This window comes from Monomorium pharaonis, chromosome 8, assembly GCF_013373865.1.
Source record: "Monomorium pharaonis isolate MP-MQ-018 chromosome 8, ASM1337386v2, whole genome shotgun sequence".
NCBI lineage: Eukaryota > Metazoa > Arthropoda > Insecta > Hymenoptera > Formicidae > Monomorium > Monomorium pharaonis.
The window spans coordinates 2,354,160-2,371,368 of NC_050474.1; the positions used below are offsets into that span (position 1 = coordinate 2,354,160).

Here is a 17,209-nt window from a genome sequence, read left to right on the forward strand (position 1 = left end):
AAAAATAGCAACAGTACCTTTCGAAATATTTTAGCCTGGATTATTAGAAAATATTGTCGCGTTTCGAAATAATTTTTATTTCTGTATAGATGGAAATGCGAAAAAAGCAAAAACATTAACGTCAGTGTGACACAAAACTTCGTTATAATAATTGTAGAGTTCGTGAGTTTGTGTTATATGATTGAAAAGTTGTCGAAACATTAAAAAAAAGAAACGCAGTTTTCCGCTGTAAGCATAAATGAATTTTACACGCATATATAGAGCAGGACACTTAAAAAATTACAAATAGTTATTGTCTCTGAAACTATCATAAAAACGCATCATCGAAAATATTATAAACAATAAATTTACATTATAACTTTTAATCTGCCAGTTTCAAATATTTAACAGTTTATAACTTTACAGTCCACCATGGAACTAAAAGTAAGTTGGATATCACTCTTCAAGTTTTATGTATAATATAAATTATATATATATATTTACTATATTTTTTGTGTTATATATTATTATTTTGCAGATCAATATATACTCAATATATTGTAACAAAAAATACATGTTTTTATATTTTTAACAAAAATTTTATTTCAGTATAAACTAATATTATATTATGTTATACAACTATCTAAAAAAATAAACTGAAACAAAAAATGCTTTAAATTTAAATTTCGCGATATAACACAAGCAACAAATTCTTTTATAGACTAGTTAATTTCCAACGTAATTTATACCGTCCTTTTTAATCAACAAGATTTTTTTATTTTCCTTTCATTTTAATACACAACAATATTAATTTCAACATTTTCTCTATAATTTTAGCAATACTTAACATATGAAATGAAATGCCTTTCATATATTATTATCCTTATACACATGGCCATTAGTTATGGTACGTTACAACCTATCGCCTTACAGGTCATATAGTTTGGTGGTATCAATTGGAAGGTTATCTGTTACTGATCATCGTAGTGGCGGTAGTCATGATATTAGCCCTAATACTAATCTGTGTGGCCATTTACATCGCGTGCCGACGGAAACGCAGCCAAATGAAATGTAAGTTATCTCTAATATATTATATCGTTATCTATGATCGTTTGTTCATCGCAGCGATTTACATGAAATAGGTCATACGAAGTGAGATTTCTTCGAGCCCTTTTCGTAACAAATCGATAACTTATATAATTATTTGGATAAACGTGAGAATAGTGCAAATTTCTAAATTTTCTCATTTGAGAATAATTTATTTTATTGCATCTCTCTTTCGAGAAATTAAATATTCTACAAAATTTGAATCTACATTAAATTTGCAAACGAAATACATTCTTGATAACGCTTCGAAGAAATTCGATCCAATAGCCTATAACTGTAATCGTAGTTATATTATAATGAGCCAATATAATCTATATATAAAACATATTTTACATCTGTACATAACATTGTATCCAGTGGCCTATAATTAATCATGGATTATACTTGTCATTTTTAATCTTAAATTATTATAACTGAAGACACAGAAAATAATGTTGCAAATGATATTTCTCCCGTACACTCTGGCAATATATATTTTTCCCCGTTAATAAAATGTGGTATCATCTCTGTGTTCACATAGTTAGTATATTTTGCATTAATGTACAAAGTATTTTCCCATGTAGTTAACACACCAATTATCTCTTTGAGTTTTTAAAATCATTAAATAATTACTTGCGTCCATTGTACTTTTTTGAGAATTTAATTTGATTTGATAAAGCTTTTTAAATAACACGTAATGGCTTGAATATGCGTAATTGTAAGTATATATATTAAAGTTTAATTTTAATCACACGAATCTGCAAAATATTTATTTAAACTAATTTATTCATGTAATATTTATATATTTGCAAAACGATATTATTCTAAAAAGTATTTTGTTCTTGAAAATTCTGTTAACCCAATTCGGGCAAACAGATGTAGATATATTACACAATATATACAGTATTATACAGTTTATGCTAAGTAGAATAAAGCATGCTCACTATTTGATGATATCTCTGTAAAGTAGCTAAACGAGAGATGAACAATTATGAACAATTATGAAAAAACACATGCATTACGCTGCTATAACGCGTTGATTAAACTTTAATAATTTTTTATTATGAAATGTAATTTAAAATATAAATACCATATAAATAATAATAACAGTAGCAATATTTGCAATATATATATATGTTAATATTAATGTTTGCTACTTAAAGTTAACTATTCTGAAATAATTGCAGCAATATAAGTACGTTCACTATTGCACTAATTTGCATTAAAGTTTTTTTATTTCATTTCCAACTCATGCAATTATTTTTATTAATCACATCTAATTCTAATCATTTAACTTCTACAATACATAGATATTCGACAAAATAGAATGTACGAATTAATCAAATCCTAGCTGAGGTATTTTTTGCAATAATTTTTTTACAGTTTTTGGGGGGAAAGGAGAAGATATAGATGCTTGTTAGAATAAAAACTATTAAATTATTCATCAATTTAATTTGTGAATTAATTATTCCCGCTTTATGTAAAGATTGTATTTACCGATAAATATGCGTAGTTTGCATGAACTGGAGATTGTGGAAATTCACACAAAACTTATTATTAGATATCAAGAATGCTTGATTGAGAGCACTGACACTTTTCTAATTGTTTGTGTTAATATTATAAAGTTATTACATCAAATGCTGTTTCAGTGCTTGAATATATAATATATTCATTTATTTAAAATATGTTTAATATGCTTTAAATACTTAAAAAAACTTCCGACACAGAAAATAATTTTACCTTACAAATTAAAAAAAAAACACAAGCTTTGTGCATAAGTAATAATTGACGTTATGGCAGCGAGCATGCGTTCAGTAGTTTTCACTAACACGAAACTGATTCGTTTCTACTCTACTTTTTAATTTGGACTTGCTAAACAAAACACAGACAGTACTCGGGTGGTCGAGCTGGAGGAACGCGAACAGTAAGTACAAACCGCAGCACACTGCGTTTTTTATTTATGTTGTTTTAATTTAAAAAAAAAAGATCTTAATTTACTGGCACTGAGCTTTATTAGATCTGCTCGCATCTAGATGCAATATAACGGAAAAAAGCTGCTAACTTGTTAAAGGTTAATGTACTTTCGATTTATGAAATATATAGCTCTCTCTAATTGGATAGACTGCATGATATATTATTGCGCTTGTACATAGCCTGTATTGAGGTACATAGTTTGTAAATTATTATTGCATGAATTCTTCATAATAGAAGTTTGTGCATTCCATCGAACGACTACCAAAAAAAAAACCTTTTCAACAACTTTTTAAATAAGTTTTCTCAATCAATACGCTTTAGAAAAATGAATAGTTCTTATTTATTAATTAATTACATTATACGACAGAAACACTCAGAAAGAGCAAAAGAAAAATAGGAAAATTAAGCATATACATATATCTTGCGTGTATCGGGAATATTAAAATAATTACAATTATTTCCACATACACACCCTAAAGTTTTATATGATTCATATAAAGTTTCATAAAGATATGTTTCTCTCTTTTTCTCTGTCATAGTAATAAAACTTTTAATTTTATTAATTTTATTATTAATAATAAACATATTTATTAAAAAGCATATTTGCAAAATAAAAATATATCCATTATTTGAATTAATTAAGATATGTGTTAATTAAGATATGTGGTTTATAAGTGTATAAAATGTTTACAAAAATTCATTAACGGATTACTTGTACGATGCAGATACGAAACACAAATACACGCAAATATATGCAAACATTATCATCGAATAGATTGTACAATGGTATGTAATCACCATCGAATTAGATTTTACTTTATAATTTTATTCGTCAGACTCATTCCGATATTATTTTTTGTCGGCATATGCCAATATCTCGCATCAACTAATAAGACTAATAATGAAGTGTCATAGTGATCGATGAATGCATAAAGGATAGATATAGAATAGCTGATTTCATTGGCGCTCGTGCACACGATATCGTCCAAGTTTGTCTCCGATCTAAAATCTCGATGGAAATGATCCTCTCTCTGCACACCTAAATACATATCCTATTGCATAATTTAACGACTACTTCCGGCTTACAATAGTATACTGTCAACTTGGTACGAACAAGGTAGGTAGTTAGTTGTACACGAGAACGAATGGGATGTTCTACACGACGCTCTTTCATGTTCCGCAGTTACCGTGTGCGGGATGTAACTTCTTGCATAATTCAGCGAAGAGAGCTTGTAATTGTTAATACGGTTTGTAATGACCATGCAACGCTGCTGGGTATATCTCTCTTTGAAGTTGCAAGGTAGGTGAAGGGTTGCACGGATTAGATTGAACATTTCCAGGGTGCCTATCGATCTTAAATGCCGCCGCTTAAAGTTAGGCGCGTTAAGTTTAAAAACTACATTAAAAATACACGTAACAAAACAAAAGTGTAACGCGATAACAGTGTATAACCCGCTTTACGCATAAGGGCTGATCGTGTAATTAAAACCCGATCGTGTAAAAAAAATTTCCTCCGCGACTATTCACGAAGATTAAAATTATCTTATTTTTCTACCTATCTATAGCCTATTTATTCTAGGGGTATAACCTTTTATTGTTTGGAAAATTGCGCTGCAAAACTCTTCTTGCAACGTTACAAGTTACGTTGCTACAAAGAAGCGCTTGGAAAATATTTTTAAACGCCAACGCTCAAGGCCTTTTTACTATGATATTTTTAGAAAGAATGCATCCGCATTTTTGCCATATCTCTCTTACTGTCTTTCTCTCTCTCTCTTATTTCATACAGATCTCTCATCGTCACGCGCAACCCTTTTGATACACATAGCGATATGACGACGTATCTTATCATGCAAGTCTACGAGTTGCGCGCCGAGTTTACATTTAATTTAGTCCATTCTCTTATCAGTGTTGACTCTACTCCGAGTATATTGTATTTCTATGAAAGTTTACAAGGAGCCGTTTTGAAACAAATGCATCGGTTGCCCTACGCACAATAAACGTAGTACATTCCGCTCTTACGTCATCCATACGAGGTCAGCTTGATTTAAAAAAAAAAAACACCACGCGGAAAATTGCTTGACAAAACAAAACGCATGTGTTTATTCTGCCGCTGCAACCGGCCGCGACGCGTCGGTGACGTTTCACTGTTGAAATACTGAATGTGGTATTATTCAACAATCGTCTTTCTTTACGTGACGGAGAAATGTTGCGTGACTTGCAATGACAAAAGTGACTGCACCATACAAATTGTTTCCCCGGGTCTAAACAGGACGTAGAACGATGCACTCATTCCTGCATGGCATTTAAGGACATAGAAGAGAGAAATCTGTCTGTTCACAGTAAATCAAAATTGCACGCGAGCACAAAGTAGTACACAGGGATAGTACATAGATATGCATAGGTATATCTTTTTTTTTAACAAGCATTAATTTGAATGAAAAATGATTATTCGATATTGAATCTTGGAGCAAATACGGTAAATAAAAATTGTTGGAAAACAATATTTGAAATTTTGTTCAAATAATGATCTTGATTGCAGAATAAATTTTACAATAAGATAAAGATAAATTTCTTTTAAAAAAACAGAGAGATCAATTATCATAATTTTTTCTAAAATACTGCTAGTTTATTTAGTGGAAAATGTGTATATGAAAATTTATTTTGATAAATGTATATATTGAGTAAAATTAAATGTATCATGTTTGGTCCGTATTACATGCCAAATTATACGGCTGCGTAATCGAAGCGAACATTAAACGGCTGCACGCGTACTCTATTTCGTATAACGAGCGGGCGATAATTGTTCCATTTTCTGAATTAGCGCGATTTCATGGGTTAACGTGTACGCGCTCGTCGGCATCGGGTGATCTCTCTGGAAACGCGCAATTTCGCAATCACACCGTAACTTCTTCCCATGCCACTCATTTGTCACTGCTCCGTGATAAATCGAACAAGAAATATGCTCACGTATGGCATCGCGATAAGTCTGTTTTGATGGATTACCGCCGCACTCATATCAGTGCATTTGATACACGTGCACTGAATCTCGAAAGGTATGTCACCGCCGCATGCCGTCCGCATTCGACAAATTATTTCAGATAGGCCTAAAAGTATTTCCCCTCCCCAACCCGCTCCGATTTAGCGGATACGAGTCATTAAATTAGTTCCAATACAGGCACGTGCCCGCCGTGCACATCGATAATTGTCGTCCGCCGAGAGAAGTTCGATCTACGAACGATGTTACGTGGCCCTGCGACAAGCTTGAAACGGAGCGTGCAATAAAACTGCTGGAAAAGCTTCAAAACGGCGAGCGAAAAGCAATGGCGTAACCAAAAGCTCCGAAACGAAAAGGAGTAAGAAATAAAAAAAACGAAAGTAAAGACAATAAAGAAGAAAGAAAATAGAGGTGCAAAAGAGAAGATGAAAAATGAAAGAGGAAAGAAAAGGAAAAGGGCAAGAAAGGAAACAAATAAGATATAAGGGATAACAAAAGTGACAGGAAAAATAAGAAGGAACAGAAGAAGTAAAAAGATAGAGAGAGGGATAGTGACAGAGATCGACATTGTCTGAAATGAAGGGTGAAGGGACCTCCTTAAGTTCATCTTTCGCCGGAAGGCTAAACCTTGGCTACGTCACTGGCGAGAAATATACCGAATGGAAAACGTCGTACGACGATTCGTGCCAGAGCAATCGCAGTTTCCCGCGATGCAATCTTTTATACCTTACGCGCGCTTGACGGCGATACTCGACGACGCTTTCCCGACCCGACTATTCCCTGCGACATTTTTCTGCCATTCCCTTGAGAACTTGGTTTCGCGTCGTTCCGAAATTTCGCATACAATTCCAATGGCGAGGTTCGATTTTAAGGTCGCGTCATTTTTTTTTCTCTTTATCAATTTCCCAATATTTCGTATTAAAAAATTACGGAAGCTAATTATAATTTTTCGGCATATTCCATTAAAAAATATTCGTACGCATTTTAGTTCGCATGTTTTTCAATATCGCTTCTGCAGTTCAAATTTGCCATTCAACTCTTTACGATATTTGTGAAATTTACCGCGTAGATTTATTACGAACATCATCCTAACTTATTCAAGAGAATTTATAATTGGATTAAAACGCGTATTGTACCGTGCTTCTTACAGTACAGTTAGTATAATTGGCTTGCTTAGCTACACTAATTATGTTCCGGACTCATTACACACGGAATGTCTAAAGCGTGTACGATAAAATAGAGGATACAATATATTAAGATCATATCTTTTATTATCATAGATTTACGTAAATAAGTTTTCATTTATTCTAATCACAGTTAAGTCACCATAGCTTATTTTAACGCGGATAAATTTATTCACAGGATTCAATATCGATCAAGTCTCCGCTTTATCAGAATATCCTTGTTTCACGGGCGGAAAAGAAAGACAAAACGCTCTTGTAGAACTACGGCGGGGATTTCTCCTCAGCGCCAAAGATTTATTTCGGTCTTTAGGTCCTCTGATCCCGTCGGAGACACGACGTGGCACGCAGTGTTCTCCATTTAGATAATGTAATTCGGGATATATGATAGCTGAGTGCAAGAAACGCGGCATTGTTTCTTGAAAATAAAACCTCACTGAGACGCTTAGAGAAAAAAATTTATTTCACGGATGGATTATTTTGATACAAAAAAAGCGTACGCTCATTTATCAAAACTTCGTGGTATTTGGTTTAGACTATAGAACGGTATACTCTTGTTAAAAAAAAATGGTTAAAAGAACATTATTCATTATCTTGCCAAATGCAATACGCTTGACCGCTTGGCAACTGATTTATCTTTCTATCCGCTCTCTCGTTTATTTGATCTTTCGTCTCTCCCTCTCACACGGCAGTAACTTCACTCGACAACTCTCGGGTCAAGTAGGGTAATTGAGAACCTTGAATAAATGGGACAACGCAATGATCCTAATGATAAATTTAATTATTACAGACATCATTTCTTCCTCTCAAAAATTTTTTAATAACTATTAAATAAATACTCAGAATTTCTACTCGAAAAGAAATATGGAACGCAAAAATATAGGTTTAGCTTTCTTCAAGAAAATAACGAAAAAAAAAAAACAGTTTTGCTGAAATATTTAAAAATTTAGATGATCCGATAAAATTATTTTCAAATACAGTTAAATTTTTACGTGTAAAAATGATTAATACATCTTACATTTATTTATGTTTGTGAAATCAATGAAATACGCAAAAATTTCTCTGTCTTTGTAGATTCAATTTTACACGTTGCACCTACTTTGAAGCTTTCTCTCAGGTCAACGCTATAATGGGTATCTCATTTATCATTATAAGGTCGACTATAATGGATATCCCATCTTTCTCCTCTAATTTTATCGCCGAGAACTCACTGCGTCGTCCCGTTTACCTGCCCGGCTCAATTATCCTATATGACCTCAATCATTATACAGTCCAGACGGTGGACCGCCCAGTCCGACGGTATCCTCACACTCGGTGCAAAGCCCGGCGCAGCCAACCCCGGCGCCAAGGTGGCCCTTGAAGCCGGGCGTGCTGGTGCACATCAATCGAACTCACAGCCTGCGATCTGGCCTGAGCGTTCGCGCGAACGAGGCTAATCTGTGTAACGAGCTAGTGGGCAAACATAACGACGAACCGCTCAGGCAAGGGTTCCTCGACGAGACGTCGTTGTCGTCGATTGGCCGTAACCCGACGCGGACGGTATTCCGTCGCGGTAGGAAAGATCAAACCGCGCACAGGACAGTCAGCATGGCCAGTCTGAACGAGGACGGTATGCTCGCCCGGACTAACAAGATAAAAGCGATGTTTGGTGTACAGCTCAAAGAGCAAGCCACCTTACCCGGTATATCCAGAGAAAAGACAGGTAAGAGCAGTAGGAAAGGAGTCGAGCTATTTGCCCACTTTGCGAGGTGTCATCCGACCCATTTGTATTTGCAACTACTTGCCTGGAGGCCGTCGACCTCTCACAAGATTTTCGAACCTGGCACCTTAAAGCCTTTTATAAATGTGAGTCATCTATTTATTTTTAACTTAATTTATTTTTAACTTATATTTATTTAAAACTTGTGTGATACGCTTATGGTAATATTAGATAGATATATGACCTCTAATCTATACTAACGGATGCAAATATTTGCGAATGCAAATGGGTTGAACAAACGGCTCTTCCATATCGGAAGTCAACCAAATATATATCTCTGACCTATTCTATGTTCATATGATGTTAATCATCCACAGTAAGCCAATAACAATCGTTTTATCTTTTTATATGAAAAAATTTCACGCTCAAGTCTGTATTGTCAACCTTAGTGGTATATTTTATCAATATCTTCGTTATACGAATAATATTATTCTCAGTTATATCTCACCGATACTTCGGAGTATTGATTTTACTGTGCATCAGTTGAACTTCTTCCTACATTACTCTCTAATTTTTTTTCTCTCCAACTGTCGTCACGGGGGTAATAGTAGACTTTACTTTTCCATCATTATCCGTGACTCTTCCTTCAGAACTTTTTACAGACTTTTACGTTAACATTTCAGTTAATGAAAACATTACCGTGCTACTAGAAAATACGTGGTGCGTGTTTTCTACATGTATTGCAAACGACTTTGAAGCCTCATTAAGCATATAGCTACGGATGTGGCACGTAATTAACTCTCTAACTTTTCTACACTGATCCCGGTAGAAACTTTATGTTCCAGGGAATGTTCAGCCTTAATCTGCATCAAACGATGTTTATTCGAAAGTATTATTCACAAACTTTATTATTATTACTTAAAATCACTTGCAAATTAAAATATGAAAATATTTGAAAACAAAACATCAATACAAAGTCCGTATTAAAATTAAACTGTGTTAACAAATAAGTGTTAAGAAAAAAATATACGTTAAATATTATTTGACAATTTATATACAAATTATGTATACTCACGTATTTTCCACTGGCGCAAAAGTACATGTTATTACACTTTCAAGTTTTTATGATATATTCTAAATGCGAAATATAGTTTTACATACACACATTTACATATGCATTTGCATATGGATTTTATATGTATAAACATTAAGCTGATTTGTCATTTTTTTGTACTTTAAAAAAGTTATGCATATACAGACATTCTCATGTCTTTTTACATTTTTATGGAAATATGCAATTGCATATTTTATTTAATTATTTATATATCTAATTAAAATTATTGTATGTAATATAACTTTCTGAAAAGACAGGAAAAATTATTAATTAAAGCAACGGGAATAAGCGTCTATATTTCCTAGACACAAACATAATTTATAATTTTTACATATAAATTAAAATAAGAAAGAGAAACAAAAACTAATTAATTTCAAAAAGACTAAAACGGAATTTACATAAGTTTGTCAACCTCTTTATCTGTAATTATTTTTCGGCGATCTTAAAATTTTAATGTAAAACATTTATTCCATTTATTCTTAATGTATTCTTTAATATTTACGGTCATTTACGTTTGCCTAAGCTGTCGCATGAGGCTTTATGTGTTTGTGATGTCGCTCGTTGATTGTATGTTCCCTAGCTGTGACTTACAAGAGAATTGTGCCGCGGCAGCGGATATTGCACGGTGCAGAGCCATCGTACGAGCCGAATCGGGGCAATATGTCTCGTAAGCGAAAAAAACCCGGAGCAGGTATGTACAAAGAAAATTTTTATACAACGTATGCATGCTCGCAGTTTTACTTGCTGGCATGCTTTGACTTGAAACCCCTGTCCAACCCCTTTTCTCCTTTTTTTGGTAGATTTCTTTTCTAAAAATTATGTGTTACTTCATGGCTGTACACGCGAATACATATTCATCACCGGCCAAAAAAGGATATACAGAAAAACAGAGATAACACTCATACGAACATACGTGCGAATGCCGCGGTCATTAGTGTACGCAATAGAGAAATATTTAGCCATAGGTGATAAGTGATAACACACACGCCGCACGCAAGAATTCATAGTTTCGCATATAAAGTACACACAAGCAATCGGCCACATAAATTTCACTTATCACACAGCAACTATTAATCATAGATGTTATCGATTTTCTGATTTATACCACAGCTATAATTCCGCACGTTCCTTCTGTGGTAACATTTATCGCGATATTACTCTCTTTTCTACATTACCAAAACTATATAAATTCTCTTATCGTGCGCAATGCGTCGAAGTCCCTTTAACGAAAACACGTTGACGAGCAGACAATGATGATTATCAACTATAAACGTTATATGATATTATTATTCTGCGTATTGATATGTGAAGTGAACATCACGATCATAATATTGTAAAAAAAAAAAAATAAATTTAAGTAAATCGCGTATTTTAATCGGAATTCTGTAGAAATTGCATTAATTAGAAATAACTGCTTAGATTCTGTTAATCTCAGGTCTACACTTTGAAATCCAATCCGGAATTCCTGTTCTGTTTAGGGCTTTACAATTATCTCGTTACACTATTCTGTCTTTTTACTTTTTTTAACCAGTAAAAGCTCATCGTTTTATTGGATTAAATCGAAATGTGTTGGTGAAACATACAGTTCTCTAGACTAGATCGTCGAGTTTAACATCGTTGTCGACAATTTACCTCGATTTATACAGCGTTATATTCTCTAACATTCTCTTTTTGCAATTGCAGATCCCAATCAAGCCGCGAATAACAATCATGTGAACAGCGTGTCGGAAGTTCTGCCCGACTCCGGAACAAAGACGTTCTACGAAAATTTACCTTTCCACGGGATCCAAGCGCCACCTAACAAGGTTAGTCTAATGATCGTTGCATAAAAAAAAAACAAATAGCATTTTATCAAACCGCATGAGCTAGACTCGATTTGCAACTCACATTAACAATTATCGCGATTGCAAAAAAAAAATAATGGCGGCAAATGTATCAGTCGTAAAAAAATTAATCTCTGAAATGTATAGATGTTAAAATTACACATCAAAAATAATCCTTTAAATTAAAACGTAAGACAAAAAATATTTAAAATCGATAGTATTGTCCTCGCTATTCAGCTGATGCTATTGTTCGTTAATTTTCGTCTTGAATTGTGCCGGGGGAATGGCACGAGAGATTCACGTTGAGCGGGCTCGACTTAAGAGGATACCAGATACTCTCTCGATGCATTTCCGCCAGTTAGCCAACCAAGTTTCGTGAACAGTTCGTCGATTAACGGTATCCCTTTCTGACCAAATACGTTCGTGAGGTGATAGTAAGTGAAATGCGGCGGAAGGCCAAGAGGGTATAGATATTAGTGCGACCCTTTGGCCGTGCACAACCCCTTCGAAGACTCGGCACTTAGGAGTGCCTCGTTGCTCCGACATACGGCTCCTCCGTATTGCTCGTGCTTCACTTTCTAAGAGTTACCGAACTTAACTACCGAAGTTCCTTTCAGTCCTTATAATAGCTACAATATTACTTCTTGACTTTCTGAATCGTCATTTCGCAATTAAGAGACTGCGGCTCTTGACCTCATGATATTCGCCCGCTAAATCAAATTACCATGTGAATGCATCCGTCATCCCTTTCTCGCCTCTTCCCACCCTTTTCACGAGCGCGCCCACTTATTTCGTTACCGCCCTGTTACCGTGGTTAATTGATTCGCCAAGTAGACGTTTAATTTCACAATTGACTTCCTTTTCTGTTTGCGTTTGAATAATTAGAATCGGAATAATTAAATCTTTTGCGTGGCAAAGGAGCCATGAAATCTTCCGAAATAATAGATTTTACGACGAGTCATCTGCAAATTACGCACATGAAGGGATTATGCAAGGAAGCATCTCAACAGCTATGACATAAATGCATATTTCCTGTCATCTCGCATATATGTAGAAAAATATTTTATGTTGTAAAATACGAGAGAAAACGCTTTATTCTTCTGCATTGGAATATTCGTAATATTACATGAACTATTATTATCTAACATAAGCTTCTTCTACCTTACATATTCGATTATTAGATCGTATAAGATCTTTACGATGCAAATTTCAATCTCAAGCAATCTCAACGGATTGCGATTGAGAGCAAATGTATCGTTCTCGTCAGGTATTCTATAAAGAATATTCTACTTCTCTCGTAGCGTCAATACAACTCAACGTTATGAATTTTTTATACCCGGATTTACCATTGTAGTAACGCAGACTAAACATCTCATCCCGGCAAAGAAAAAACAATTCTCTACAATATGTAACTAATTTTTCGTGCTTATGTATTTTAAAGATTTTCAATTACTATCTTATATGTAATGCATGTTTATACATTTAAAATTAAATGATAATATTCATATTGAAATAAATTGATAAAGAGATAGAAATAATTAATGGCAGCGACTGGACAATTTATCGTCATTATCTTGCAATAATAAATATACAAATGTTACTTGTCAATCTAGTTGCAAATTTGAGGTTCGTAATCGCACCGCTTTTAGCAATAATCGTACAAAACCGATGTTGCTGGAACGCATGTCGAGTGAAGCATTGATTCATTCGGTATATTCGTCAAAGCGTTTCATTCGTGTGAAACTTTACAATAATATTCTGCACGCAGCAAAACAACTGCAGATCAAAACCAAAATATATCAAAATTAATATATATATATATACACGCTTTTCTGAAATGTGTTATATTGATTAGTTCACTTTTTTTTTTTTACTTTTAAGTACCTTTTATTAATTACTCAAATATTTTGCACTTCGCACTGGCTGCCTTTTTTACTGCTTCTTACGTAATTTTCGTGCAATATTCGTAAATTTTGCAATAACATTCTATCGATTGTCTTACAGATATTTGCAAAACGATAATTTAACAGTTTGATAAAATTGCGGGGATAATTTGAGCCAATGAGAAGTAAACGAAATTGTATTAATTCTTAGCAAGTAAGTGGCTAAGCTATTAATTCTTTGCGTTGCCTCGATACATTTTTTGCGAATTTCCCAGATACGTTTATTAGCTATAGGAAGTCACATAGCCCAATCAATATAGCGGGAAAAAAAGAGCACCGTGGTGGACAGGTAATTCAGTGCTGTGCGAGTGTAACGAGCATTGCTACTTTGGCAGAAGTAAATTCACTGTACGCTTTACTTTTCCTTTTTATCTTATTCGTGCTCGCACTAACGTTTTCTAGAAGAACCAATTATTGCAATGAGTTTCCAATAATTTGTGTTTTACGGTAAAAGTACACGAATGACTGCGTGATTTTATGTTCATCGAAATCGATCTATACGGTTTCGTGTCGATTAACGTTCGAATATTTGTCAACATTTAATGAAAAATAACATCACTGCCACTTGCACTCTTTATTAGAAAATGTAATAAGCGTTTTGCTGAATATTCAATATTGGCTGTAAAAAATCGCGGTAGATTTATTTTTTATCATTAAAGAAATTTGCTAAATAGTAAAATAAAATTTAATGTTATTAAAGCGGCTTTTCATACAGATTGGCTTGAAAATATCAAATTTATCTAAATCTATTAAAAATTTAGTTTTAATTACGAGTAGTAATTAATGTTATAATTTTATAGTAGCAAAATACGATAGCAATACGACAGTAGGAATATCTAATTGTAATTTACATCCCTTATCAAATTCCCTTATCATATCTCCTTATTTTAAATTATATTAAATTTTCTCGTGAGATATGAACTATAAGTAAAATGTCATAGATCCTACAATACTTTTGACATAGTGCATAAATAATAGATAAAGTATCTGCTGATATAGTTACGTACATATGTTATGTTTTTTAGTTTTTATCGTCGATTTTTGCATAAATTTATAATTCACCTATTAATTCTAAATTATCTCGTCTTTCAATGATATTAATTTAGTTTTATGCAACGGAAAGTATCTTCTATCTGATACTATTAAAATATTCATATAAACCTCATTTTGGTAAGCGAAATTGGCCGAATCGGTTTACCTAATTCGCTAGTATTCACAATCCGCGCGCAATCAATCAACCTATAATTCAATCAGAGGCAATAAGCACTGTAGGCTACTCGATAATCAGGGCCAATATCCAGCGGATGATTGTTCTAACGTATTGACAATAACACGCGCCATTTTCCAAGTGTTGCTATGTTACATTTCAGTTATCTGTAATTACTTCGTATGGTATCGTCGAAAAAATTTCAATCGTTTGTTATTAACACAGCAAAATTTTGATTTGAAATTATTATCAATTGAAGAAAGATTGGTATTACACTTTCCCTGTTCGTACTCGTAATAATCTTGATAATTTATATAATCTAATTTTCTTTTTTATAACAGAAATTTAAGAGAATTGTGTTCAATATAATCGATATATCAATAATCCTATTCGCGTATAAAGATTTCTCTAATAATTTATTTAGAATACGACTATCTATATTCGTCGGTATATCACGGTAATAAGATCTGTCATCACGGCACATTGTTACAATCGCGTATCTCCTTAAAACATCGTTATCAAATATATACATAACTTTAGAATAACTTGCTCTTAATCGTCACAAGGAAGCGACGTAACTGTATCAGTGGTAAATGCCAATAGCAATTCAGAAATTGACACAGATTGCCTCCTTACGTCCTACGGCGAGGAAACACCATTTCAGCCAATCTAGTATACGAAACCGACTTTACTGTTGCTAATTGAATCATCGCGATCGCCGAAATGTTATTATCCTCGGGGGATGAAGGACCGTTGGCATCGCCGATGCACGATAATCGAACGCTAATCAACACCGAAGCAAAACAACCGGACCGAAGGTCGAAGGACCTGTATGTACATGCGAATAGCCGCTGGCTGCGTTTTGTTTTAGTTGGTTTCTCCTAAGTTTGCTCGAGTTTCGGCTTTGCATGGCACGTTGCATTCCATCACGACCTCGCCGTGCTCCTCGCGGCCACCCAGCAGGACTGTCAGTCTCTGTGAAGGCAGCTCTGGTTACGAGTCGACCATGAGCCACCTAGGGCCCCACTACAACATCTATAACGTACCCAGGAGCAATTCACCAGTGCTCAAATACAACACCTTGAAACCGCGGCGGCGCAAGCAGAAGCACTCACAGCAGTTCTACTCGTTACGGCTGTGTCGCCGACACGAGAACATTCGCAGGAAGTACGAACTATACGCGATACCGATATATAAGACGTGCCCGCACAGAAGTGACAGCACGACTACAATCGCGACAATCGTACGCTCGATGGAGGACGCGCCATCCCTGACCCTGAGCCAGGCGTCGGCATCGATCAGCCTGATTAGCCGATCGGCGCCGTCGACCCCGATACCGCCGTCGCCGACGACGCCGCCGCCGATACCAGCGCCGAGGATGTCCAAAAAAATCGACCCGTCCAAACACACCTACCAAAATGTTCCTCCCCCTGTTTTTCCGCCGAAAAACGCTTCGTTGCCTAAGCTTAAGGTTTGTCGAATACTGATGATCTATAATAAGGACCCTCCTCCCGCATCCGACGCTCGTGGACGTTGCCATGAACGAGTTTCTCGTCAATCGTTTTTCGATCGATCTTGTCGCTATTGGCTCGTATTGTCGAATAATCCTCCACTGACCTTAATCGTAATAATCGTGATTTTTTTGTTATGTCAGTCAGATCATAAAGTACACAGTATCGTATCGATAATACATATATAAAATATTACACACATGTTTCCTATTACATACGTGTATCCTTCCATTTACACTCCTATGGCCGGAGATATTTAAATAGAATTGAATAGAGAATATAGATAGAGGAGTATAGGAAAGATGTGGTGGATTCAATATTTCTAGAAGCTTTGATGGAAGTTATCTTGATATATACAAGGCTTTCTCAACGCTACATTTCCATTATTGCCGCCACAACACAATGCTCTTTATAGCCAGAGAATAACAAACGTTCAGATCTTATGAAAACAGAAATATATATATAAAACGATGAAAGAATATAAAAGGAGGAATATATGAAATATAATTATAAATTTGTTTTAACTTGAGATACAAACTGTGATGGAAACCATAATAAATTTACTTTAACTTTTACTGATCTCTAACATACTAATTGACTGAGTAACTTTATTATAGTCAAGTTTCTAAGTCAACTTCTCTCTTCGACTTACATTTAACGTAATATAAAATTTATTAATTTCTTTTCTATATCATTT

General features: G+C 34.4%; 1 protein-coding gene across 9 annotated transcripts in view; it reads left to right on the forward strand.

The window, feature by feature from the left end:
• Positions 1–17,209, forward strand: part of LOC105834190 (hemicentin-1) — a 147,722-nt gene that overhangs the window by 124,750 nt on the left and 5,763 nt on the right. For 6 of the 9 annotated variants that reach the window (XR_001138867.3, XM_012676485.3, XM_036291192.1 and 3 more), the window contains 4 exons: positions 406–423; positions 913–1,050; positions 11,712–11,833; positions 15,873–16,472. Coding sequence is in view for 8 of the 9 variants with exons in the window: in XM_012676485.3 (XP_012531939.2) it covers positions 406–423; positions 913–1,050; positions 11,712–11,833; positions 15,873–16,472 (878 nt within the window). In the remaining variant the exon portion in view is untranslated. Of the gene's footprint in view, positions 1–405; positions 424–912; positions 1,051–2,952; positions 2,990–8,486; positions 11,377–11,711; positions 11,834–15,872; positions 16,473–17,209 lie in introns of those variants that run through there. The other 3 variants (XM_036291196.1, XM_012676484.3, XM_012676486.3) reach the window with 3 other exon arrangements.